Source organism: Globicephala melas, chromosome 12, assembly GCF_963455315.2.
Source record: "Globicephala melas chromosome 12, mGloMel1.2, whole genome shotgun sequence".
In the NCBI taxonomy this organism is placed as follows: domain Eukaryota; kingdom Metazoa; phylum Chordata; class Mammalia; order Artiodactyla; family Delphinidae; genus Globicephala; species Globicephala melas.
The window spans coordinates 66,602,004-66,623,926 of NC_083325.1; the positions used below are offsets into that span (position 1 = coordinate 66,602,004).

The window sequence follows — 21,923 nt, forward strand, 5'->3', positions numbered from 1 at the left end:
ACACTCCAGCCCACGACAGAGCCCTAACCTTCCTTATGCCTCTGGCCCGTAGCTCTGTGCCTGGCAGAGAATAACTGCCCACACCTCATGTCACATGGTGAGGTAGAGAAAACATAGGCTTCAGTGTCAGACCAACTTGATTCAAGACCCAGCTCCAGCGGTATGATATTGGGTGAGTCAGCCATGTTCTCTGATCTTGGTTTTCTCCACTATAAAATGGAGAAAATGCCAAGCTCATGAGATGACACTGAGGATCAGAAGAAATTCAACAGTGTTTTTCACAGTATGGTCCTTGGACCATCAGCCTCAGCACTGCCTGGGAACTTGTTAGAAATGCAAATTCTTGGGCCCCATCCCAGACCTGCTGACTCAGAAACCCTGTGCAAGATGCCAGCACTCTGTGTTTTCACACACCCTGCAGTTAGTTCTAATACATGCTGAAGTTTGAGAAACACTGATGTAACTGCCTCATCCCTGTGCTTGCTTTTCTGGAAACCTACATTACTCCTAAAAAGTAGAACAATCGAACCAGCCAGAGCTCCGGCCTCTGCTCTGGCCCCCCCTTTCCTTCTTATTGGTCACTGCAGATGTGAGGCTCAGGAGGTCAGGCTTTGAAGTCAGTATGTTTGAGAGGGAGTTCCATGCCAGCTGTGTGTGGGGGGTGTGTGTGTGTGTGTGTGTGTGTGTGCGCCTATGCAGATTTTTGACCTCTAGTAAAGCTGTGTGACCTTGACCTCTAAGTATGTGTTTCCTCATCTGGAAACGGAATTGCTAATACCTATGGGCCAGTCACAGGTCTAAGTACTTCCCACATATTGATGCATTTTATCCTCACCACAGCCCTATGGAGTTAGTACAATTATTATCCCCATTTTAGAGACAAGGAAGCCAACGCACAGAAAGGTTAAGAAACTTGCTCGAGGGCACACAGTTCTTAAGTGTTACAGCTGAGATTCAGGCACAGGCCCTCTGGCCACGGAGTCCATGCTCTTAGGCAGTCTGCCTCCAAAGTCTCCTCTGAAATATGAATAACGCATCCGACCTCTAGCATACTCTGTGGTTGTGTTGAAATGCCTCACCTAAAACAGTCTTCTCTCTGCTACTTACAGAGAACATGCCTTAGTCACTTCACCTCTCCTGGTCTTAGTTTCCAAATGTTTAAAATGAGAGGTTGGACTAGGTGAGGGATGTAAGCAGGAGCCCCTAAGGTGTAAAGAATAAGCTGTTTTGTTTATTTGACTTAAACCAAGCGTCTGTCTTTAATTGGTATATGCTCCCCCTCTTCACTCTATAACCACCCCTTTCAGTAGTCTTACACCAGGCCCACTTTCCTTATTTTAATGAACTGTCTGGCATCCAAAGGCATCTGAGTTTGAGATCACTAATCCGACAATGCCTAAAGCTACAAGTTTACAATTCTTTCACCTTCGCCTTTCTTCTCCCCCAATCCAACTTAAAGAACACTTTACCTGGGCCGTTTCTTGTGCAAAGGCTCTGAGCCTTGGCCCCTGCCTTTCACTGTTACGGAAGTCCTCTACTTGGCATGTCTGTTGGAGGTGAGCTGGTGTTCCTTCTTTTCTCCATGTGCCCTGAAAATGCTGATTTACATTTGCTTCTGGAAGGGAGACAGAGGAAGCTCATTTTAGAATGTAAGGTTAATCCAATTTCAGAGTCCATTGCACATGGAAAGATGATTTCTGTTATTTCCATTTAAACTGGTAGGTTTCCTCTTTTCAAACTTAGAACTTAATTGCTGGAAAAACAAAGGCCTTTTATTCTGCTTTATGAGCTTGTGTACCCCTATGTTGAATGTCTTCATTTCCTGTAGCAGGAATACAGTCAGTATTGATACAGTGGCTTTGAGGATTTGTACTGGGCTTTGCAAACATCCTTCGTAAGGCTGCTGGGAAGTAGGTGCCAGGTGTTGCTGACTAATGACTAGCATATTGCCTGACACACGTAATAGGCACTCAGATATTGCTGAATATGGATAAATGAACGAGCAAATACTTTCTAGCAACTGGAGCCTAAGCTAATTAAATAACTCATTGAACCTCACTCAATTTATAGAAATGTTTTGTTTTTAGAATACTGTAGGGCTTATAGTTTTCACACATGTTCTCTAGAAATTAGTTTCCATATTTTTTTAAAGTTGAGGAAATGAGGCTTCAAGAGGTTAACTAACTTCAAAGTCACACTGTGATGTTCCTGTGACCTCAGGCTGTCATTGTCAAAAGACAATATCAAAAAATAGTTGTTGAAAAAAATTTTTGAAGTTGTGCAAGCTACAGCTTTAGATACTAAAACAAACATGGCGGAAAAAAATCACTTACCATAAAAATCTGGAAATAGTACTATTACTTGTATAGTAATTCATAGTTTCTAGGGCATTTTCTCATGGACGATTTCATCTGACCCCCTGCAATTCTACTCCAGTGGGGTGAAATCGCCTCTCGCTTCAGGTTAGCTGACCATTAACAACAGTAACAGACTGCCCCAGATATTAACTCTTTTCCAAGGCAGGCCAGACTGGCACTTAAGAACTGAATATCCTGCATACTCCTGCCACCTACTGGTGCTTTTCTGGTAGCATGGGTTTCAGCTAATTTTATATTAACAAACGTTTTTTCTTCAGTGGGACCACTCGACTCTTTTACTCCTTATCACTCAAGTCCTTAAAAAGACCCCGCTGCCCCCATCTTTGAAACTCAATTTCTAAGGAGGCCACTCTGAAACAGGACCTAAGACTTTCTTAGGAAAGGGGTGGAAATACTTCTGACTCCTTTTGGCATACTGGCAGGTTTCAGAAATGTCTATGAGCACCTTCCAGTTGGCTTAGAGGCTGGAGGAAGGGAGGTGGCTTAGCCAGGGACAGAGAATACTCACGGATTTCACGCTTTCGTAGTATTGCCTCCACTTTGCCCAGTATTTTCTGGGAGGGCTACAGGTAGAGAGCGGGTCAGCTGAGAAGGTAGTGTGCCAGATGCTGACAGCTTACTCCATGGCACCCCAACAGTTAGTGGAAGAGGAATGAAATTCTGGGGGACAACTGAAGCCAACGTCCTGACTCAGGGGCACACCAGTGAAGTTTCTCAAACTGCACCAATCCCTGAAAACCTCTGGTCAATACCTTTTTTCAAAGCTGGGCTTTGCTCTGGATACAAGTTTTTAAAATTATTACACAAAATCTGTCTATGTACTTTACTAGAAATCCAGGGCTGAGAGATGACTTGTTCATCTTTAGGGCAAATTACCAGAGTAGGATTAAAATGAGATGATCTGGTATATAAATAGTTTCTCATAATTTTAGGGTTCTTTAAAAATTGAACTAACACTATTATAGCAGTAGTGTGAAACAGGCTGAGGCAAACACGGGAGAAAGAAAATTGGATGTGAATAGTAACTAGTGGAATTTTAGTGGAAATTCTTGCAGGGTTCTTTTCAAAAAGTAAATTTGTCTGACTGGGGAGAAAACTTGTATGCTTTTTTCTTTATCACTGAGGTTGTATTTAATGAACTTTTAACCTTCCCTTCCTTCTGCTCCATGTTAGGACAAAAATAGAAGCTCTGACAATTTCTGAAAGCAAAGTAAAATGTCTATTGTAGCAGATGATGAAAGCTTTCTTATGGTCAAAGGTCAAGACAGTAACATTTGATAAACAGCAGATTTCATGCCCTAATTCCCTTAAAGATTTAGCAGTACATATCAAGACCAGGAAGGATTTATAAAACTTTGAAAGCATTCTGGTCATTCTTTAATTTAGAGCAAAATTAAGTTGTGAAGTGTTGTTCAGGGTTATTGAAAAAAAACAGTAGTTATTTCAAACATTTGCATGATACTTAACAGGTTTTTAGGCCATATATTTCACTATATTCTAACCAGAATCATTTAAGATAGGGCTTGTTTTCATAATTCATACTTGAGAAAACTAAGGTTCAGAGGTTAAGTCACATACTTCCCAGTCATGCAGCTGATAAATCACAGCATTGAAGACAGGTCTTTATAAAGTCTAGTGATCTTTCTAGAAACTCTTCCCGAAACTTCTCCTCTCTTTAAACATCAGTTTATCTGACTATTGTACTTAATTGTTTAAAAGAGCCACTGTTTTTAAAAAGCAGGTGGAAATTAATCTGCTTTTTCTTAGTCATACTTCTAAGCCTGTGGGCCTCCTGTGATAAACACCTGCGTTTACCAGGTGGTAGCACACCAAAACTATACATTATTTTGTTTGAACAACCCTTTGAATAGTGATTCTCACATCTTAGCAACAGGTTATCTTTGCAGTTTTGTAAAAAATCTGATTTCTTGGCTCCACCTCAGGGACCAATCCAGTATAGTGGGAGGGAATGGAGACATAATTCACTGTTAACAAGCCTCCCAAAATGGTCAAATTGCAGATGATTTTAAAGAACATAAATATGGGCCTTCCCTGGTGGCACAGTGGTTAAGAATCCGCCTGCCAATGCTGGGGACACGGGTTCGAGCCCTGGTCCAGGAAGATCCCACACGCCGCAGAGCAACTAAACCCGTGCGCCACAACTACTGAGCCTGCGCTCGAGAGCCTGCGAGTCACAATACTGAACCCGTGTGCCAGAACTACTGAAGCCTGCATGCCTAGAGCCCGTGCTCCACAACAGAAGCCACCGCAAAGAGAAGCCCGTGCACCACGATGAAGAGCAGCCCCCGCTCGTCCCAACTAGAGAAAGCCCGCGTGCAGCAACGAAGACGCAACGCAGCCAAAAATAAATAAATTAATTAAAATAAATAAGTAAAGCAATGCCCAGGATCACAAAACCCTTAATGGTGCTTTGAAATGTATATTTTTTTGCCTTAATGTAGAAAAGTTTCAATTTGGGAAGTACCAATATTTTAAAATAAAGAAGCCATACAATTCATATCCAATTTAGGATGAGTATCCATGCTAATTTCTCCTCTTAGTTGTGCTTTATTTCTATAACAGATATCTTCTTATCATTGCAATGTGCTACCTTAAAAGGAGTTTTTCAGTTTAATCTTGCTCTATTCCCAATTCACACCTTTCCTAGATTAAGTTTTGGTTTTATATGGCTCCTCGTGGGAAACCAGTGTTAAAAAGTGACATGCAATTAATTAGTGGATCTGTTTGAACTGTGAGGTATTTTTAACTGTTGTAAAAATGAAATCCATAAACCTGTCTCTGAATATTGTACAGTTGGTAGTTTCCAAATCCTGCCTGATCAAAAATTACCTGTGGGGCTTCCCTGGTGGCGCAGAGGTTGAGGGTCCGCCTGCCGATGCAGGGGTCACGGGTTCAAGCCCCGGTCCGGGAAGATCCCACATGCCGCGGAGCGGCTAGGCCCGTGAGCCATGGCTGCTGAGCCTGCGCGTCTGGAGCCTGTACTCCGCAACGGGAGAGGCCACAACAGTGAGAGGCCCGCGTACCGCAAAAAAAAAAAAAAAAAAAAAAAATTACCTGTGGACTGATTTAGGCCTGGGCTAGGGCCCAGACTCTACATTTAAACACCCCATATATGACTTTTATGAATAAGGTATTGAAAACTGAAAATAGAAAACAGTTATGGTATTGCTATTTTTCTCCTCCAATCCCAAAGTAGCCACTCACAATTGTAACTTAAATCATTACATAATTACTAACAGATATTTAACTCAGAATATTCACTTTAGGACAGTCTCTGTACACATTTCAGTAAGCCACTCATTATACAGTATATTCACCTGTATTTGGTTAACTTTTCCTTCCCACAGCAAAATCATTCCCACTAGTGGTTTCCCATCTCAAGTGCACAGTGTGTTTGCTTTTCTGTAAACAATTCAATCTGACTGGATCCTCCATATTGCTATTTGTTTTTGTTTTTTTGCAAATGAAGTTTTTAAAAGGAAGGGTGTAGAGGAACTTGCTGTTATGGTACCTGGTGCAGCCACCTAAAAGTTAACCTAGTGCTATGACATTTTATTTGTTCATATATACTGAATTATAGGTGTCAGTGTCTGAGGCAAAAGTCATCTCAGAGAAGTTAATATTTGTAAATTCAGTATCTCCATGTGGAAATTAGGTAGAGTTACCTAAACCAGAATGTCACTTTATCACTGCCAACTGAAAAAGCTATAGCTACTCAAAGGTAAGATGTATGTGTTCATAGATAAAAACTAAGATGATTACTAGACAAGGATAGTGGAAAATAAGTAGCAGTTTTGCACCAATGCAAGACAAAATATACTTTATTGTGACAGCAAATGCACATAGTGCTATAGGTAAGGCATGCTACTAGGAATCTGCATATAATCAAAGGCTGGTATGGAAATGAATGGGAATCAGTGTTGTGTCTTAATGCATGAAGATTTAGTCCATGGTGAAGGAAAGAGAAGAATTTGTGTCCACATATCTCAAATGCAATATTATACACCTACCAAATCAGAGGCCTATGCCTCTAACCAAGAGCCCAAAGGCAAATAAGAGAAACTTAATCCTAACTGTACTCAGAAATCACATCTAGTATCAATAACAGAAAGATTTTGCTAACTAATTTGAGGCAAATTTCATCTCTAGACAAAGACCTAGAAATTGAGCAAACATCCATTCATTCATTTAGCCAATTTTAACGCCATTTATTCCACCAGAAATACTCGAATATCTAGAAATAGTTTGGATAGAGAAACATTTACATTTTAATACTTCATAATGTTGTAAATTTTGGGCTAAAATAACCCCCTGAGTCAAATTTGATCCCTTTCTATTTGAAGGGGCCAAGTAGAATTTCAATTTCAACAGCTAAACTTCTGAGGGAAGATCTGAGAAAATAATGCTAGAAGATCTAGTCCTTTGATGTAACTATCAGGCTCCACAGACTTGTCAAAATCAATGCAAAACTGAGGAGGATAGGTTGAAACACTTTGCAAAGCAGTAGTTTTAGATAGGCTGCTTCACTTCCCTCCTTTTAAAACAGATGCAGATGAAATGCTTTCTGCATGAATGCACACTGACATTCTGTTCAACTGTTTTCTAAATGCAATACTGTGGATTTAAACAGTATGCTTTAATTGAAACAAAGTAGAATCTTATACACAATTTAGCTTAAGAGATGAAAAGAAACACTACTATGAAAATTACTTAACAAATACTCTGCTCTTTTAAAAGGTGATTTTAAAAGCAACACAGGACCAAAAACATCCAACTATTACTTTATTTATATTACTATGCTTAAGTTACATGGAAAAGACAACCAAGCAGTTCTGCCCCATATCAGGAAAAGTTTCCAATCAACACCAATTATGTGGTGACAAGTAACTAGGAATGGTGACATCTTTGGGTCAAGACTGACAAGGAAGAATGGGCTCTGATGCTACGGTTCATCTCCAACAAGAATATGGCACAATGGCCAGCACAAGCCATACTAACACTGAACCTTTAGCGCTGGTCACAAATTCGGATCTCTTCTCTGAAGCTAGCAAATCAAGTGAAATAACTGGGTTTAAAAAAAAGTTTTAAAATGAAGCCCAAATAAATTTAAGAACCATGCTCTTGACACATTTTCCTTTCAAAATTTACATAAAACACTTTTTCACTCTAATGGTCCAGATATTTTTCCTCACATAGCCCACCATGTAGCTGCAGATAGACTATTCTGCCTCAAGATGTAAACATAGGGGGGAAAAAAATTAACGGCATCCACATAATATTCTCTCTACACACTGCTGTTGGATGGAAAATAGAAAATTTTAAAAAAAAAAAAGAAAGAAGGAAAGAAAGGTTCCATCATAGATTCTCACAACCTCTTGTTCCACAGTTCATGAATCCGACTCTGATGCTAAGGTGACAGTGTATGTAAGTAGATTTTTGTTTTCAGTGAAGAAGACCTGGGAAAAAGATGGATTTATCTCTTTTTCTTCAAGAGTTATCAGATGGTACATGCTCCTCAAAGCCCTCACTTTCTCGAACTAGCGCACGTTCTAGGATCACACGGCCTTCCTTATAACGCTGGCTGTCTTCAGTGGCAAACTCATAGATCCATCCCAGTTTGCTATTGCAGTTTTTGCAGCTCACATCTCGAACCATGTGGCGGCCAGTGAGCATGACCCGGTCTTGAACTTCACTGTACTGCAGGTTAACTACCTAAGAAACATGTGAAAACAAAATTGCAAAGCCATGTAAGTTATCTGCCAAAAATGGTACACAATATTTTTGTTGGTGCAAGAACAGCAACTTCAGAAAAACGAATAGCAGTTGTTACTTTAGTCAAACCTACAATACATTTCCCAAGAGCTATTTTTACAAACTGCTGGGACAGGTAAGCATCTGTACTCAACTGGACATCTAATGTAATCATGCATTATTGTATTAGTCTAAGTCACACTATTATACACGTTAGTTACACTTCTGTGTTATAGTGAAGAGTCCTTAACTTGGAGTCATAAAACGTAGGTCTGGGTCCAACTGTTATAATTCACCACTCAATGATGAGTACAACTATGGCTACCAATGCAAAAGAACCTAGTACGCAACAGGTACCCCATAAAAAGAAATTTGGCAGATTTGTTTCTGAAATTACATTTTATCTATAAAGAGACTGGGGTAGATTGCAATACATAGTTTTCAAGTGGGTTCAGAGAATCTGTGAAGAATTTCCAATGATTCTTAACACCCAATAATCTTCCACACTTTACTTTTCTGTAAAGAACCAGATAGTAAATATTTTTGGCTTTGACGGCTATATGGTTTTTGTCATAGCTATTTAGCTCTGCTGCTGTAGCACAAAAGCAACCATAGATAACACATAGAAGAATAAATATGGTTGTGCTTCATTAAACTGTACTTACAAAAACAGGCAGCTGGCCTGCCATGGTGTGCCAACCCCTGCTCTATACCGAAATAAAGAGCAAGGGGTATATACGCTATCAATTCTTTGAGAGAAAAAACTTATTTCTAAGTGGAACAGGGGAGTGTCCACTGGAGAGGTTTAAGTTGAACTTCTAAGAACAGGACCTTGGACTAGTTCTGTTCCTTAGCGTAAAGTATTTGGAAATTCAAGTTTGCTGGTACACATTAGATTCCAGGAGGCAGAATCACATCAACCAATTTCAAAGCCAGCCAGAAATTAGAGAAGGAGGCAGACTATACACTAATGTGTAAGTCAGGAAGCGCTCTTCCTGTTAGCAAACCTCTTAGCCAAATCATAATCAGAAGGATGACTGGTAGGCATAAGTTAAAGCAAGGGAAGTTGGTTAGATGATCCTTATTCACTTGCACTGTCAAACTATGACAGCTTAATGCAGCTACCTCTCTATAAGGATAAATCCGTGATATGGGGGTATCTTGGCCCCTTCAATAGTCTGTGAAGTAACTACCAAATTCTTACACTGAATGTCTTCTGAAGCAACGGAGACCACCCTTCTTATTATAATACAATCTTTAAACTCTCAACAATCAGTTCTATAGAGCACAGCTCTCATTCTGACTCTTCCTGGCATCTCCATGCTCTGAGGGGTATTCTGGTACTGCTATCAAATATATCCACTGAACCCACTTAGGAAATGAAACTGGTTTTCCCCACCAACCTTGTTAAAAAGAAATGCTCTGCCAGTGGCGCCTGTGAATCGAGTGGAGATGAGTTCTGAGCGGTTGGTCAGGATCGTATCGCAGTTTGCACAGGAAAACAGACGGGTACCACCAATATGATCAAGGAAAATCCTGCCCATTTTTATAGCTGAAGTTCTAAAAACCTAGGAGCAAATGGAAAAGGACAAGAAACACATTATGATTTTTTGAAAAAATTTGTTAGTACCTACTTGGTGGTGTCATAGAGAACCATTTATATACACATATGTGATCTCTTTATAGTACTTAATACGTGAAATAGCTGACTCTGAACAAAAGGATCCGAAGTTCACACACTGAGGAAACAAATAGGCATACCCAAACTAAGAACATTTTAGAAGCAGTAAGTCAAGGAAGTAAACATGCTTAGGAAGGCCAAAGAATGGTATCACTTCTCTTTTGATGGGTATGAAAAAAACAGGAAGACAGTGGAATATCAAACAGAATGATGAGAAGCACAAGCAGAGAGGTGAGAAAAGAGGTTTAGCACAGGGTTAAGTATACATTCTGAGTATGTGTAATTTGAGAAAAGACTTGTGGGATGAGAGTGGGATGATCAGATAAGAGTAGAAAAAGGGGCGATCAGAAAACAAGAGGGTAGTCTGGTTCGAGAGCATGGGGGGCCTGGCTCTCTGGTCATCAGGTGCGTCAACAACCACGAAGGGGTGATGGCACTAACAGTAGTTAAGTTTGAGTCTGTGGAGCACTGTACTAGGATGCTTTACTTATTTCAAAATCATCACGACAACTCTGTGAAGTTATAGCCCCCATTTCAAAGATTACCCAAGGTTACTAACTGGTCAAAGGTTACACAGTTTCAAGTACAGAAAATCGTGACGGGAATACGGCTCACCCAAGTCAAAGCCAAAATTTTTCCATTACTCTAACACAAGAAGAGGACACACAAGATGGTCTAGGCTGGCATAAGGCTAGTAAAACAAGAACAGAGAAGAAGGGAAAGATGAGCCGTCGTTATATAGCTTACTATTTTTAAGAAATCCTTCCAATTCAACAAATCACAGAAGTTCTGAAACATTGCAAAAAATCTCTGAATCCAACTTCTGAAACAAGGATAATCACACTCCAATATTTTAAAACTTAGGAGAGTTAATATATGCAACTCCTTAAATTCACTGCAATTAATCGCCTAAAACAATATTTTTAAGATCTAGACATAGTCAAGAATACACTATAGCTTTTCATTTTAAAAAGCATTTATTCCTGCGTGTAGTGATCAGCTCCTATGTTTTAAATATTTAACATTATATGTCTTTAAAATGGCATGCAGAGCTAACACAGCTACCACTATGGAAAAGAAAAATCTAGAAGCCATGTGTAATCCACTGTCATCTTAAACTTGGGGAAATTCCATTACAAATTAAAAATTCCATTCCTTCTAACATCTGTCAACTTCCTCAGCCATTAGGCAGTTCTAATGTCATCAGAAATGTCATTATCACAAAGATAATTATGACTCCCATTACACATTATGATATGGGAGTTTAATAAAGAATGAAAAACAAATAGTGACTATAATTACAATGTATAGCTTGTAAAAGGAAAGCCAGTGCACTAACAAAAGTGTCAATGAGTAAACCCTGGGTAAAAACACAAGACTTATGAAATGACATTTAGCTTTCTGATTGTATTTCTGCAAAGCGACAACAGAAGGTAAGACTTGCTGTCTATTGTTTCAGTCTCTAGGATAGCATTACTTTTCCCAGATGCCTAAGAACACATTATTTGTTATGCAAAGGTCAAAGGCTGCAAATCTGAGGCCTGCTGGCTGAATTCATTTGGTGGCAGAGGCATACAGCAGTGAACAAAACAACCCTTCCCTCACAAAACACTAGTGGACATGTTTAATCTGGAGCACAGTTTTTTACTTTTAATAAAAAACCGCTGAGAATCACTTAAAATTTGAGAGATTTCATTAAGAGCCTGTATTGGGCCTTTAAAAAAAACAAAAAACAATGGGGAGAGCTGGCAACACAGGGCATATATTCTCATAGGGCAACAACTGGCTAGAGGTGAGTGGTGGCTGCGACTCCCCAAGCTAGGCCATTTCATTTGCTTTGTGTCCATTCTGTGCCACAAAATTACTTCACCTGTTAAGACATTTGAGTTTATGACTCTTGATATAAATTAAGTATTCAACAACCCTGTGAGTAGTTGATTTTGGTCATCTTTCTTAATACCGGTCATTTAGAGAAAGGAATCAACAGCAGGGTTTTATAGTCTCACCTCTGAAGACATAGTCCTCAGAATCTATATTTCTCTGAAAACTAGTATTTGTGCAGTAATTTAGCCTCCAGCTTGGGCTTCTGGGAACTGTTACTTTCAAGCCAATTTTCCTTCAAACTTTTAAATACAATATTCATCTTGTAAGTTATTTCAACCATAATTCAAGAATAACTATATATTTTTGAATTGACTGTGACAGATACAATACTATTGAGGAAAATGTTCAGAACTTCAAAATGAACTCTCCTGATACCTTCTACCTACATCTCTATCTTTGGTTCAGTATTACAACATAGCTGTGGCCATCTGCTTGCTACTGGATACATGCAAACTATTTCTAAATGGGGTAAATAGATTTAACATGCCTTCTCTTCCCTGCTTCAAATTCAGACTATTTTTAACTTTTACCCAGCTATTTTTTACTGGATTCAGTTACATGATTCATTACCAAGACTAAAAATATCTGTACAGAATCACTATTCCCAGTTGCAGTTGCCATTTGGAGAGTTCTATATATGTATATAAAACTGTAAAATGTAGTTCTAATTTGCCAAAAGAGAGAAGCCTGAATGCCATGGAATCCAGCAGAAGCAAGCAAAACACCACTTGCTGTTGAAGGTCTCTGGGACATAGAAAAACCTTCGCAGGCCATTGGGTCCCAGGTGTTAGGCTTTAGCTTCGCTGGGCTAGGAGTGCAACCTAGTGCTCACTTCCCCTGCGCACATTCGGGAGGACTGACGTCAAGCAGACTGCCACTTCATTACAGAAGGGGGAAGGTTATTAAAAAGCTAACACATAACACCTGAATCAGGTTTCTCTGGACCTGGACAATATATTGAACTCTTAGACTTAATAATATGGGACACTGCATTTGGTACTTTACATATCACATTTAATCTTGACAATTTCTAAAGTAGATATTATCCTAATTTTGTAGAGGAAGAAATAAAGACTGTGACTTTATGAAACCATCCAAACTGGGATGTGAACTAAATTCTGCTCCAGTTCTTTTCACCCCACTTACTCTCTAGTGACCAGAAGAGACAGCCGGATTCAGTCCTTCTCCCTCAGATTTATCATGCACCCCTCCTGTCTCCATGCTGAACCTGCTATATTCCCTAACTTTGTTGATGGCAACTCCAATCACTCTCCTAAACTAGAAACCCTGGCAACTTCTTTAAGAAACTGCAAAATTGACAATACCTCCGCGATCGCTTTTCGAGGTCTTTCCTCCCCCTCCCTCATCAATGTCTTAGTTCAAATTCTCATCACTTCTAGATAAACCTCTTGTGGTCAGGGAGTGTGCATTAGTAAATGCAATATACATTCACAGGTGCCACTACATTTATGCTAAATTAGATAGTGCTACAAAAGGTACTTCAGCCTTACTTACAAAAGACATGGACTTCAGCCACCCCTTTCTAAGAGCTTATACAGACCACTCCTCTACAAACTTTGAAACTTTTTATCTGACAGGATAGAATATAGCTGATTCTTTAAAAACAATTTTCTTAAAGGAATAATTTACATAACATAAAATTTGGCCATTGTAAGTGTACAAATGAATGACTTTTAGTAAATTTACAAAGTTGTGCTACCATCACCACAAACCCTTTAGCTTTAGAATATTTCCATCACCTCCCCCAAATCCCCACAAACCCTTCTTCAGTCAATCTCCAGCCACAGGCAACCAATGATCTACCTTCTGACTGTTTTTACATCTAAATTATTTCCCAGATATGCTAATCACCTTGCTTGGATTTAGAAGAGTACCAAATATCTTCAGTCACATATCTCTAAAATATCTTAAGAATGAATTGCTTTCACACATGACTAATGTTCTCTGTATTGATTCTGGGGGCACTTACTGTGTCCCTAAGTAATAAAATGTGTGTTATGGTATCAGTGTTGAAGTTCAAGTTTATAACCAAAATTAGCCCCAAACTCATCATTAATTAAAGCTTTAAGACGCTCTCTTCCTTTTTAGCATTTCAAGCAAAAAAGAATCTAATAATCTTAATTTTTATAAGTGCCATTCCCCAAATAATTTAATAAATAAGGTCTCTTGGGTACTAGATTTTCTTTGCTGTAGGTTATTGAAACCTTAAAAGGTGGAAGTAAGAAAATTATCAAATTTGAGTGTTTAACTGGAAGCCTAACATCAGTTCATTTGAAATTACTGGAAACAGTAAGGTGTCAGGTTGAAAATATAAGTGAAATTCACACATGATATGTTGATATTTTAGTAATTGATTTCAATTTCCTCCCTCTTCAATAAATAGAATTTAGCTACCTAGAATTTTCAATTTCTATTTTAATAGGAGACTCCAGTGAAGCAATACATTAAGACCTTTACCTTTTTACAGTTTTTTAAATTTATAGGATTTATAGAATCTAAGAGAAAAAATAGTTTTTCTCTTTCAGAAATCCATGAAAGACAGTCTCCAGGAATGTATTATTTTAAAAATTAAGACATTATGGACTATATAATTTCCAGGTCAATAAAACAATTTTCTAAAAAAAGGTTTTTTGATTTAGTTTTTTAGAGCAGTTTTAGGTCCACAGCAGCAAAATAAGGCAGAGATTTTCCACATGCTCCCTGCCCCAACAAATGCATACCCTCCCTCATTATCAACATCCTTCACCAGAGTGGTACATTTGTGACAACTAATGAACCTATAATGACACATCATAACCACCCAAAGTCCATAGTTTTTTAGGGATCACTCTCAGTGTTGTACATCTTATGGGTTTAAACAAATGTATAATGACATATATCCATCATTATGTTATCACTGTTTTAAAAATTCTCTGGGCTCTATTCATCCCTCCCTCTACCACCAACCCCTGATCTTCTTACTCTCTCCATAGTTCTTCCTCTTCCAGAATGTCATACAGTTGGAATCATACAGTATATAGTCTTTCCAGATTGGCTTCTTTTTCTTACCAATATGTACTTAAGGTTCCTCCAAGTCTTTCCATGGCTTCATGGCTCATTTCTTTTCAGTGTTGAATACTGTTCAACTGTCTGGATGTACCAGTGTATTTATCCATTCACCTACTGAAGGACACTATGGTTGCTTCAAAGTTTTGACAATTATGACTAAAGCTGCTATATATATCCCCATGCAGGTTTTTGTGTGGACATAAGTTTTCCATTGGGTAAACGTCGAAGAGTGTCACTGCTGGATTATATGGTATGTTTAGTTTTTTAAGAAACCACCACACTGTCTTCCAAAGTGGCTGTACCATTTTGCATTCCCACTAGGAATGAATGAGCTCTACAACCTCACCAGCATTTTGTGGCGTCAGTATTCTGGATTTTGGCCATTCTAATAGGTGTGTAGTGGCATCCCACTGTTTTAACTTACATTTCCCTGATGACATATGATGTGGAGCATCTTTTCATGTGCTATTTGCCATCTGTGTATGTTCTTTGGTGAAGCATCTGTTAAGGTCCTTGGCGCAGTTTTTTTTTTTTTTTTTTGCTGTACACAGGCCTCTCACTGTTGTGGCCTCTCCCGTTACGGAGCACAGGCTCCAGACACGCAGGCTCAGCGGCCATGGCTCACGGGCCCAGCCGCTCCGCGGCATGTGGGATCTTCCCGGACCGGGGCACAAACCCGTGACCCCTGCATCGGCAGGCGGACTCTCAACCACTGCGCCACCAGGGAAGCCCTTGGCCCAGTTTTTAATTGGGTTGTTTTGTTACTGTTGAGTTTTAAGAGTCCTTTGTATATTTTGGGTAACAGTCCTTTATCAGATATGTCTTTTGCAAATACTTCTTTCAGTCTGTGGCTTGTCTTTTCATTCTCTTAACATTGCCTTCCACAGAGCAGACTTTTTCATAGTAATGAAGTCCAGCTTGTCAATTATCTATTTTCATGGGTCATGCCTTTGGTGTTGTATTTAAAAAGTCATTGCCATTCTCAAGGTCATCTAGGTTTTCTCCTATATTATCTTCTAAGAGTTCTATAGTTTTGCATTTTACATTTAGGTCTGTGATCCACTTTTGAGTTAATTTTTGTGAGTGGGGGTGTAAGGTCTGTGTCTACATTCACTTTTTTGCATGTGAATGTCCAGTTGTTCCAGCACATTTAAGGTTATCTTTGCTCCACTGTACTGCGTTTGGTCCTCTGTTAAAGATCAGTTGACCACATTTATGTGGACCTATTTCTGGGCTCTCTATTCTATTCCATTGATCTATTTGTCTGTTCTTTCACCAATACCATACTGTCTTGATTACTGTAGATATATATTAAGTCTTGAAGTTGGGTAGTGTCAGTCTTCTGACTTTATTCTCCTCCTTCAATACTGTGTTGGCTATTCTGGGTCTTTTGCCTCTTTATAGAAACTTTAGAAAAAATTTGTTAATATTCACAAAGTAACTTGTTCGAATTTTGACTGAGATTGCATTGAAACTACAGAACAAGTTGAGAAGAAATGACATCTTGACAACATTGAGTATTCCTATCCATGAACACGGAATCTCTCTCCATTCATTTGGTTCTTGTTGATTTCATTCATCAGAGTTTTGTATTTTTCCTCATATAGATCGTATACACATTGTTAGATTTGTACCTAAGTATTTCTTTGGGGGGGGCGGGCGTGCTAATGTAAATGGTACTGTGTTAATTTCAAATTCCACTTGTTCACCACTGGTACTGATTTATACACACCACACACACATACACACTAACAAATATCCTGTTCATTAGTCTGGTTCATTGCTGAATATATTCTTTAAAAGCAGGGGTCAGCAAACGAAGATCTACAGACAAAATTCAGCTCACCACCTATTTTCATATGACCCAAAAGCTAAGAATGCTTTTTACACTTTAAAATGGTTGGGAAAAAAACACTGAAAGAATATTTTGTGACATGAAAATTACATGAAATTCAAATCTCAGTGACCATAAATAAAGTTTTATTGGGACAGAGCCATACCCATTTGTTTATACTTAGCTGCTCTCTCACTACAATGGCAGAATTTGAGTATTTGCTACTTAATCCTTATGGGCTGCAAAGTTCACAATATTCACTATCTGGCCCTTGACAGAAAGTGTGCTGACCCTTGCTGAAAAAATTGTTTGGAGAGCAGAAGAGCTTTTCATTTAAAAAGCAGACAGTCTTTCTCAGAAAAAAGGGAAACTTGATTGGCATTCAGGTTTAAGGATCAACAGGAGTATCCAACAAAATCAATTTAATCCCACTCCCCTCTTCTTCATGGATTTTCTAACTAAAGTCCTTAACTTTCTGTAGTAAATTCAGCATGTTGAAGATCAACAATACAAAGATTATAAAAATAGATAGTATACCCAGCTGCTGCCTCCTTCTCTCTCCACCCCTAGGATTTAAACAATGTAGCTCAAATACTTGAACTCAGGGTTCAAATCTCAGCTCTGCCGCTTAAAAGTTGCATAAACTTTGGGTAAGGTATCCTCACCTCAGTTTCTTCATCTATAAAACGGTGACAGCAGTACCCATCTCTGAGTTGTGAAAATTAAATGGCGATAATACATTTTGAGAACAGTGCCTGGCACACAATAAATGCTAAATAAAGATAAATCTAGTAAAATTAGATTATCTTCTTCAACATTCTCCACCTGAACTTCCCCCTCCAATTACAGATGAAGAAAGCAAGGCTCAGAAAGGATATGAAACAAACAATATTAACTGGCTTCATTTCCTGTTAATCACTGCAAAGCTAAGTGACCAGGTGACAGAAATTACATGCAGGAGGAAAGTTAGAAACCTTGTGAAGCATCTCAAATTCTCAGTATCATAATTCTAGGTCTTAAAATAGGCACTTGCCCTCCCTGTAACTAATAATCCAGTTGGGACTCAACCCTGGCAAGTAGAATTCACAGGAGGAGGAATCACACTTCCCAGCCCTAAAAATACCAGGGAGGCATCTCTAAGAACCCTCTGGTGGGAAAACACCCAATCCACAGATAGACTTTTCCTTTGTAAAAGAATTATTTCCTCAGGGCATTTCCACAGACCACAAAACACACACTCTACCCAACTCTAACTATCATTGGACAGGTAAGAGGAGTTTTTCCACTGCACTAGGAGGTGGTGGGCAAATACAAGACACAAAAACTCTCTCCTGCAGGGAACTGAGTGTGCAGGAGCCTAGTGCAGAAAGGGTTAAAGGAATCTGCCCTTCCAGGAAAGGCTGTGTTTTGCAATGGTTTGGCTAAAATGGAAACATGCGGGAGCAAGCTTGTATATCTGGTTTTCAGTCTCTTCCCTCTCCAAAAAGGGAAGGAACAAAACTCAAAGGACTTTTAACAGTGCTGGGCTGATTACTATAATTAGCATCTAACTCTACTGTTATCTCATCAACTATTTCATACCAATTTGTGATGAAGTTCTATTGAAAACCTACAAGAGAAAATAATAAATTTAGTTTGATCCACAAAACCAATTTTCCAATTTTTTTTTTTTTTTACAAAATGTTCACCAAGCCAAGGTTTCGGTGACACAAGAAAGCTATGCTTTCCTCTTGTTCTCTTGCAATACCTGACCAGTTTACTTTGCTGTTTCAAATGATGTTCTGGTTGTGGAATCAGGTCTTCATTTTTTTTTTTTTTTTTGCAGTAAGCGGGCCTCTCACTGTTGCGGCCTCTCCCGTTGCGGAGCACAGGCTCTGGACGCGCAGGCTCAGCAGCCATGACTCACGGGCCCAGCCGCTCTGCAGCATGTGGGATCTTCCCGGACCGGGGCACGAACCTGTGTCCCCTGCATCGGCAGGTGGACTCTCAACCACTGCGCGCCACCAGGGAAGCCCTCAGATCTTCATTTGACAGTAACTTTTATATTTTTGTTCTTGCCTGCTAATAATGCCTTTGTTGTTGTTAAATGTTTTCCAAGTTCACTGTTTCTATAATTCTTATTGTTCAGTTATCTCCAGAAAATAAGACTAGTCATGTAACTCAGTGAGTCAGCTAAACAATCTGAGTTGGTAATCGCCCCAAAACAGCTTTTGGCAAGACAAATTCAAGATCTCTCATTTGCTGTGATGCAATACCATGAGTCAAAAAAGCCTCTAATTGGATGGACTGGAGTACAATTTAACTCTCTGGTTTCCTGATTCAGGTGTCAAGTAGCAAGTTTCATGTCACACCTAAGGTTCAGTTCCTACACCACCAAGACATTACTACACAGGATTATCAGAGAAACTGATATTGGTTTATATAGCCATTTAGGCACTATGAAACCTAAAGTGATAATCTGGGCAGGATTATACTTGGTAGGACTATCTTCACATCTTAATATTTAGGATTAGCCTCATGTCTCATGGACTGTTTTTTTGGAGGGTAGTAGCTAATTTAATCTCATTTTTAGACTTAATTTTGGCCTTATTTCCCTTCCTTTTTAATTTTCTAAACCTTTTTTTCTTTCCTACCACTTAAATAGAGCAAAAGAAAAGGCAACTAAGTCTAGGGAAAGGTCCTCAATGATCCAGCCAGATTATTTTAGAAGCAGCAACATGTATTTTACATGTTAAAATCCAATTTAGTGTCCCTGTATAGAGTTAAATAACTTACTTAAGCACATTTCATCAACACCCTCTCCTATAGATAAGATGGCTGCCAGAAATAAACTTAAAAAAGAAACAAAAAAAGCCAAACAGTAAGCCTGTATTGGGCACTGAGCTGGGTGAGAATGTGATAAAGGCAGACATTGGTTCTTTCCAAGGAGCGTGACATTTTACCTGGTATTCCAGTACAAAGCCAGAAAGATAATGGCATATGTGGAAAATACTTTGTGTGCCAAATTCCACAAGCTCTACCTTCTCACTATCTATAAAGGCTCTGGGCCTCTTTTTTTCCTCCTAGGCCTCTGTTTGCCCAATAGCATCCCAAAGCCTCTTCATTTTCTAGGTCTAATTAATATCAGTCCACTCTAGGATGCTTCACTCTTCTCACTGCCCCATTTTTGAACTTCTACAACATCATTTCATAACTTACTAATATTTAACTGCGTACTGTTACCCAATTTCATTTGCCTATGCCTTTTTACTAAAAACTGTGCGTTTCTAGAGAAAAGATCATAAATTATTTGCAATTTCCTTCTTACTTAACATAGCGCGAGTATGCAATAAACTTTTAGGGAAAGATTCCACCAAGACGCTTCACATCTGGCACAAATATGTACCCTGGACACACTTCATGCATTTTGGTTCGTCTTTTGTTGGAACACAGCTGCAACACTGCATATGCAACTGTGCAAGATTAGCTAATACCCTATTGCCCCCAGTTACTTCAGCAACAAGTCTAATTTCCCCAAAACACAAGGTTAGCCTGAGGTTACTTCAGGTTTTCCATCTGTCAAGGAGATCTGAAATAAAAATCCTCAGATTACCAACAGGGCTCTGTAAACAGAAAAAATTTAAAAATAAATGAGCTGTACACCTTCCCAGACTCTCCGCGCAAGGGGAGATTAATCGGTGTCGGGATTAAACAGATCTTTGTAGTATTCCAATTTTCCAACTCCCGCTGTCCGGAATACTCATTGTCCTACCTACGAGTGCAGAATAAAGGGGTGACCAGGGTGCGCATACGCCCCACCGACAAGGAAAGCAAGGATGCTGTTCGCGTGGGGCAGCAGGCGGCCGCGCGACACCCCGCGCCGGTGAGCACCGCCGCAGCCACCCACGCCCCGCGGCCCAGGCTAGCCCCAGCTGATTGCGGGCACGTGACGCCGCGGGCCAATCGGGAGGGGCCGGGGCCCGAGCGCGGCGCGGCCGGGCCTCCTCCGGCACAACAAACACGGGCCGGAAACAGCTGAGCGGGCGGCCCCGCGGTCCCGGCCGCCCAGCAGTTGCGCCACGCCCTCCGTCAAGCGTACCCCTCCCTCGGCCCGGGGATCTCCTGGGGTGCAAGAAGGCAGGGTGGCGGGCATCCAGCCTTTGGGGGGCAGCAAACAAAAGCCAACGCCGACCCCCGCTCATGGCCAGTGCCAACCGAAAGGGGATGTGGCCCCTTTGAAGGACAGGCCACGCCGTGGCGTTATTAACGCCGCACATCTCGGAGTCGAGTTCGGACTTCACCTCGGGGCCGTGGGCGCAGGCCCCGGCGGAGACCGCGGCGGCGCGGAGTCCGGGGCGCGCCCCCGACACTGCGGCGGGGACGCGGCCCGTGGGGGCGGGGCAGCCCAGGCGACGGGGTCGCTGGCCAAACTGCCCGCGGAGGGGCGCCGGAAGCCCCGGCCACGACGTGCAGGGCCTTAGAGGCTGCGCCGGGGCGGGAGGGCGCGGGCGCCGAGATGGAGGTCGCGTCCGTTGCGGTTGCGCCGGTTGCCCCGGTTGCGCGGCGGGGGCGGGCTGACGGCGGCCGCCGCGCCTGGGCCTCACAAAGAGGAAACAGGCCAGCTCGTCAGCCCGCAGCCCCGGCACCGGAGCCCGCCCAGAGGGGCGGGGGTCGGCCGCGCTGGGACCCCGGAGGGAGCGCGGAGAGGAAAAGGCACTTCCTGCCTGGGCCTCCCGCCCCGGGCCGATCCCGAGTGTTTCGAAGCCGCTGACCCGGAGGGGCGCCTCAGCCCCCCTCAGGCCCCGAATCCAGCCCCCGACCGCCGCACTCACCCCGAGCGGCTGTAAGATCCACGGCCGCCAGCGGCTCTTCGGTCCTCAGCTGAAACGAAGCCCCCTCAGCCAGCGGAGTCTCCAGGTTTAGTCAGGCCCTGGCCTTGGCCCCGCCTCTCCCTGGTTGGGCCTCAGCGTCAATCACCCGGCGTAGCCCCGCCCCTCGAACAGTCGGCTCTCCCGGTTGGCCCAGAACGCCCATCATTTCTAGACCCCGCCCACTCCCCGGCACCCTGCCCTTTCCGCTGGGCCCCGCCCCTTCTCTGGCTCACCCTCCCCCACTCCCGCTCCCCTTTGCGTCGCGGCCCGCCCCTCCCAGAAGCCGCAGACCGAGGGCAATCTCCCTGCAGCTCGCCCCGCCCCTGACCCAACGCCCGGGACTCGGACAGCCAATCAAAGAGGCTAACTCTGCCCCCTCTCCAGACGCAGCCAATGGGGAGAGACCTGAGATCCACCCCCTTCCCAGCTGAGAGCACACAACACAGCGTCCACGT

The 21,923-nt window shown here is 41.4% G+C and overlaps 1 protein-coding gene and 1 long non-coding RNA gene across 2 annotated transcripts in view; both read right to left on the reverse strand.

Annotated features, from left to right (window-relative positions):
- LOC115854160 (uncharacterized) overlaps positions 1–5,410 on the reverse strand; it is a 31,367-nt gene extending 25,957 nt beyond the window's left edge. Inside the window, exons 1-2 of the long non-coding RNA XR_009566264.1 lie at positions 5,229–5,410; positions 1,470–1,615 (exon numbers count right to left, since the gene is read on the reverse strand). This is a non-coding gene — a long non-coding RNA (uncharacterized lncRNA). The remainder of the gene's footprint in view (positions 1–1,469; positions 1,616–5,228) is intronic.
- A 1,758-nt stretch (positions 5,411–7,168) lies between these two features.
- Positions 7,169–21,566, reverse strand: YPEL5 (yippee like 5). The gene is made up of 3 exons (XM_030858029.3): positions 21,430–21,566; positions 9,554–9,718; positions 7,169–8,111 (listed from the first exon to the last, which is right to left on the reverse strand). The coding sequence occupies exons 2-3, from the start codon at positions 9,692–9,694 to the stop codon at positions 7,887–7,889; spliced, it is 366 nt and encodes a 121-aa protein (XP_030713889.1). The 5' UTR covers positions 9,695–9,718; positions 21,430–21,566; the 3' UTR covers positions 7,169–7,886.
- Between the last annotated feature and the right edge of the window lie 357 nt (positions 21,567–21,923).

Bases quoted from the DNA above. Each gene is read 5' to 3' on its own strand.
- YPEL5 (XM_030858029.3), bottom strand. From the start codon at position 9,694: ATGGGCAGGATTTTCCTTGATCATATTGGTGGTACCCGTCTGTTTTCC. The intron at 8,112-9,553 runs GTTGGTGGGGAA...CATGTTTCTTAG, and splicing joins GAGCATTTCTTTTTAACAAG to GTAGTTAACCTGCAGTACAG.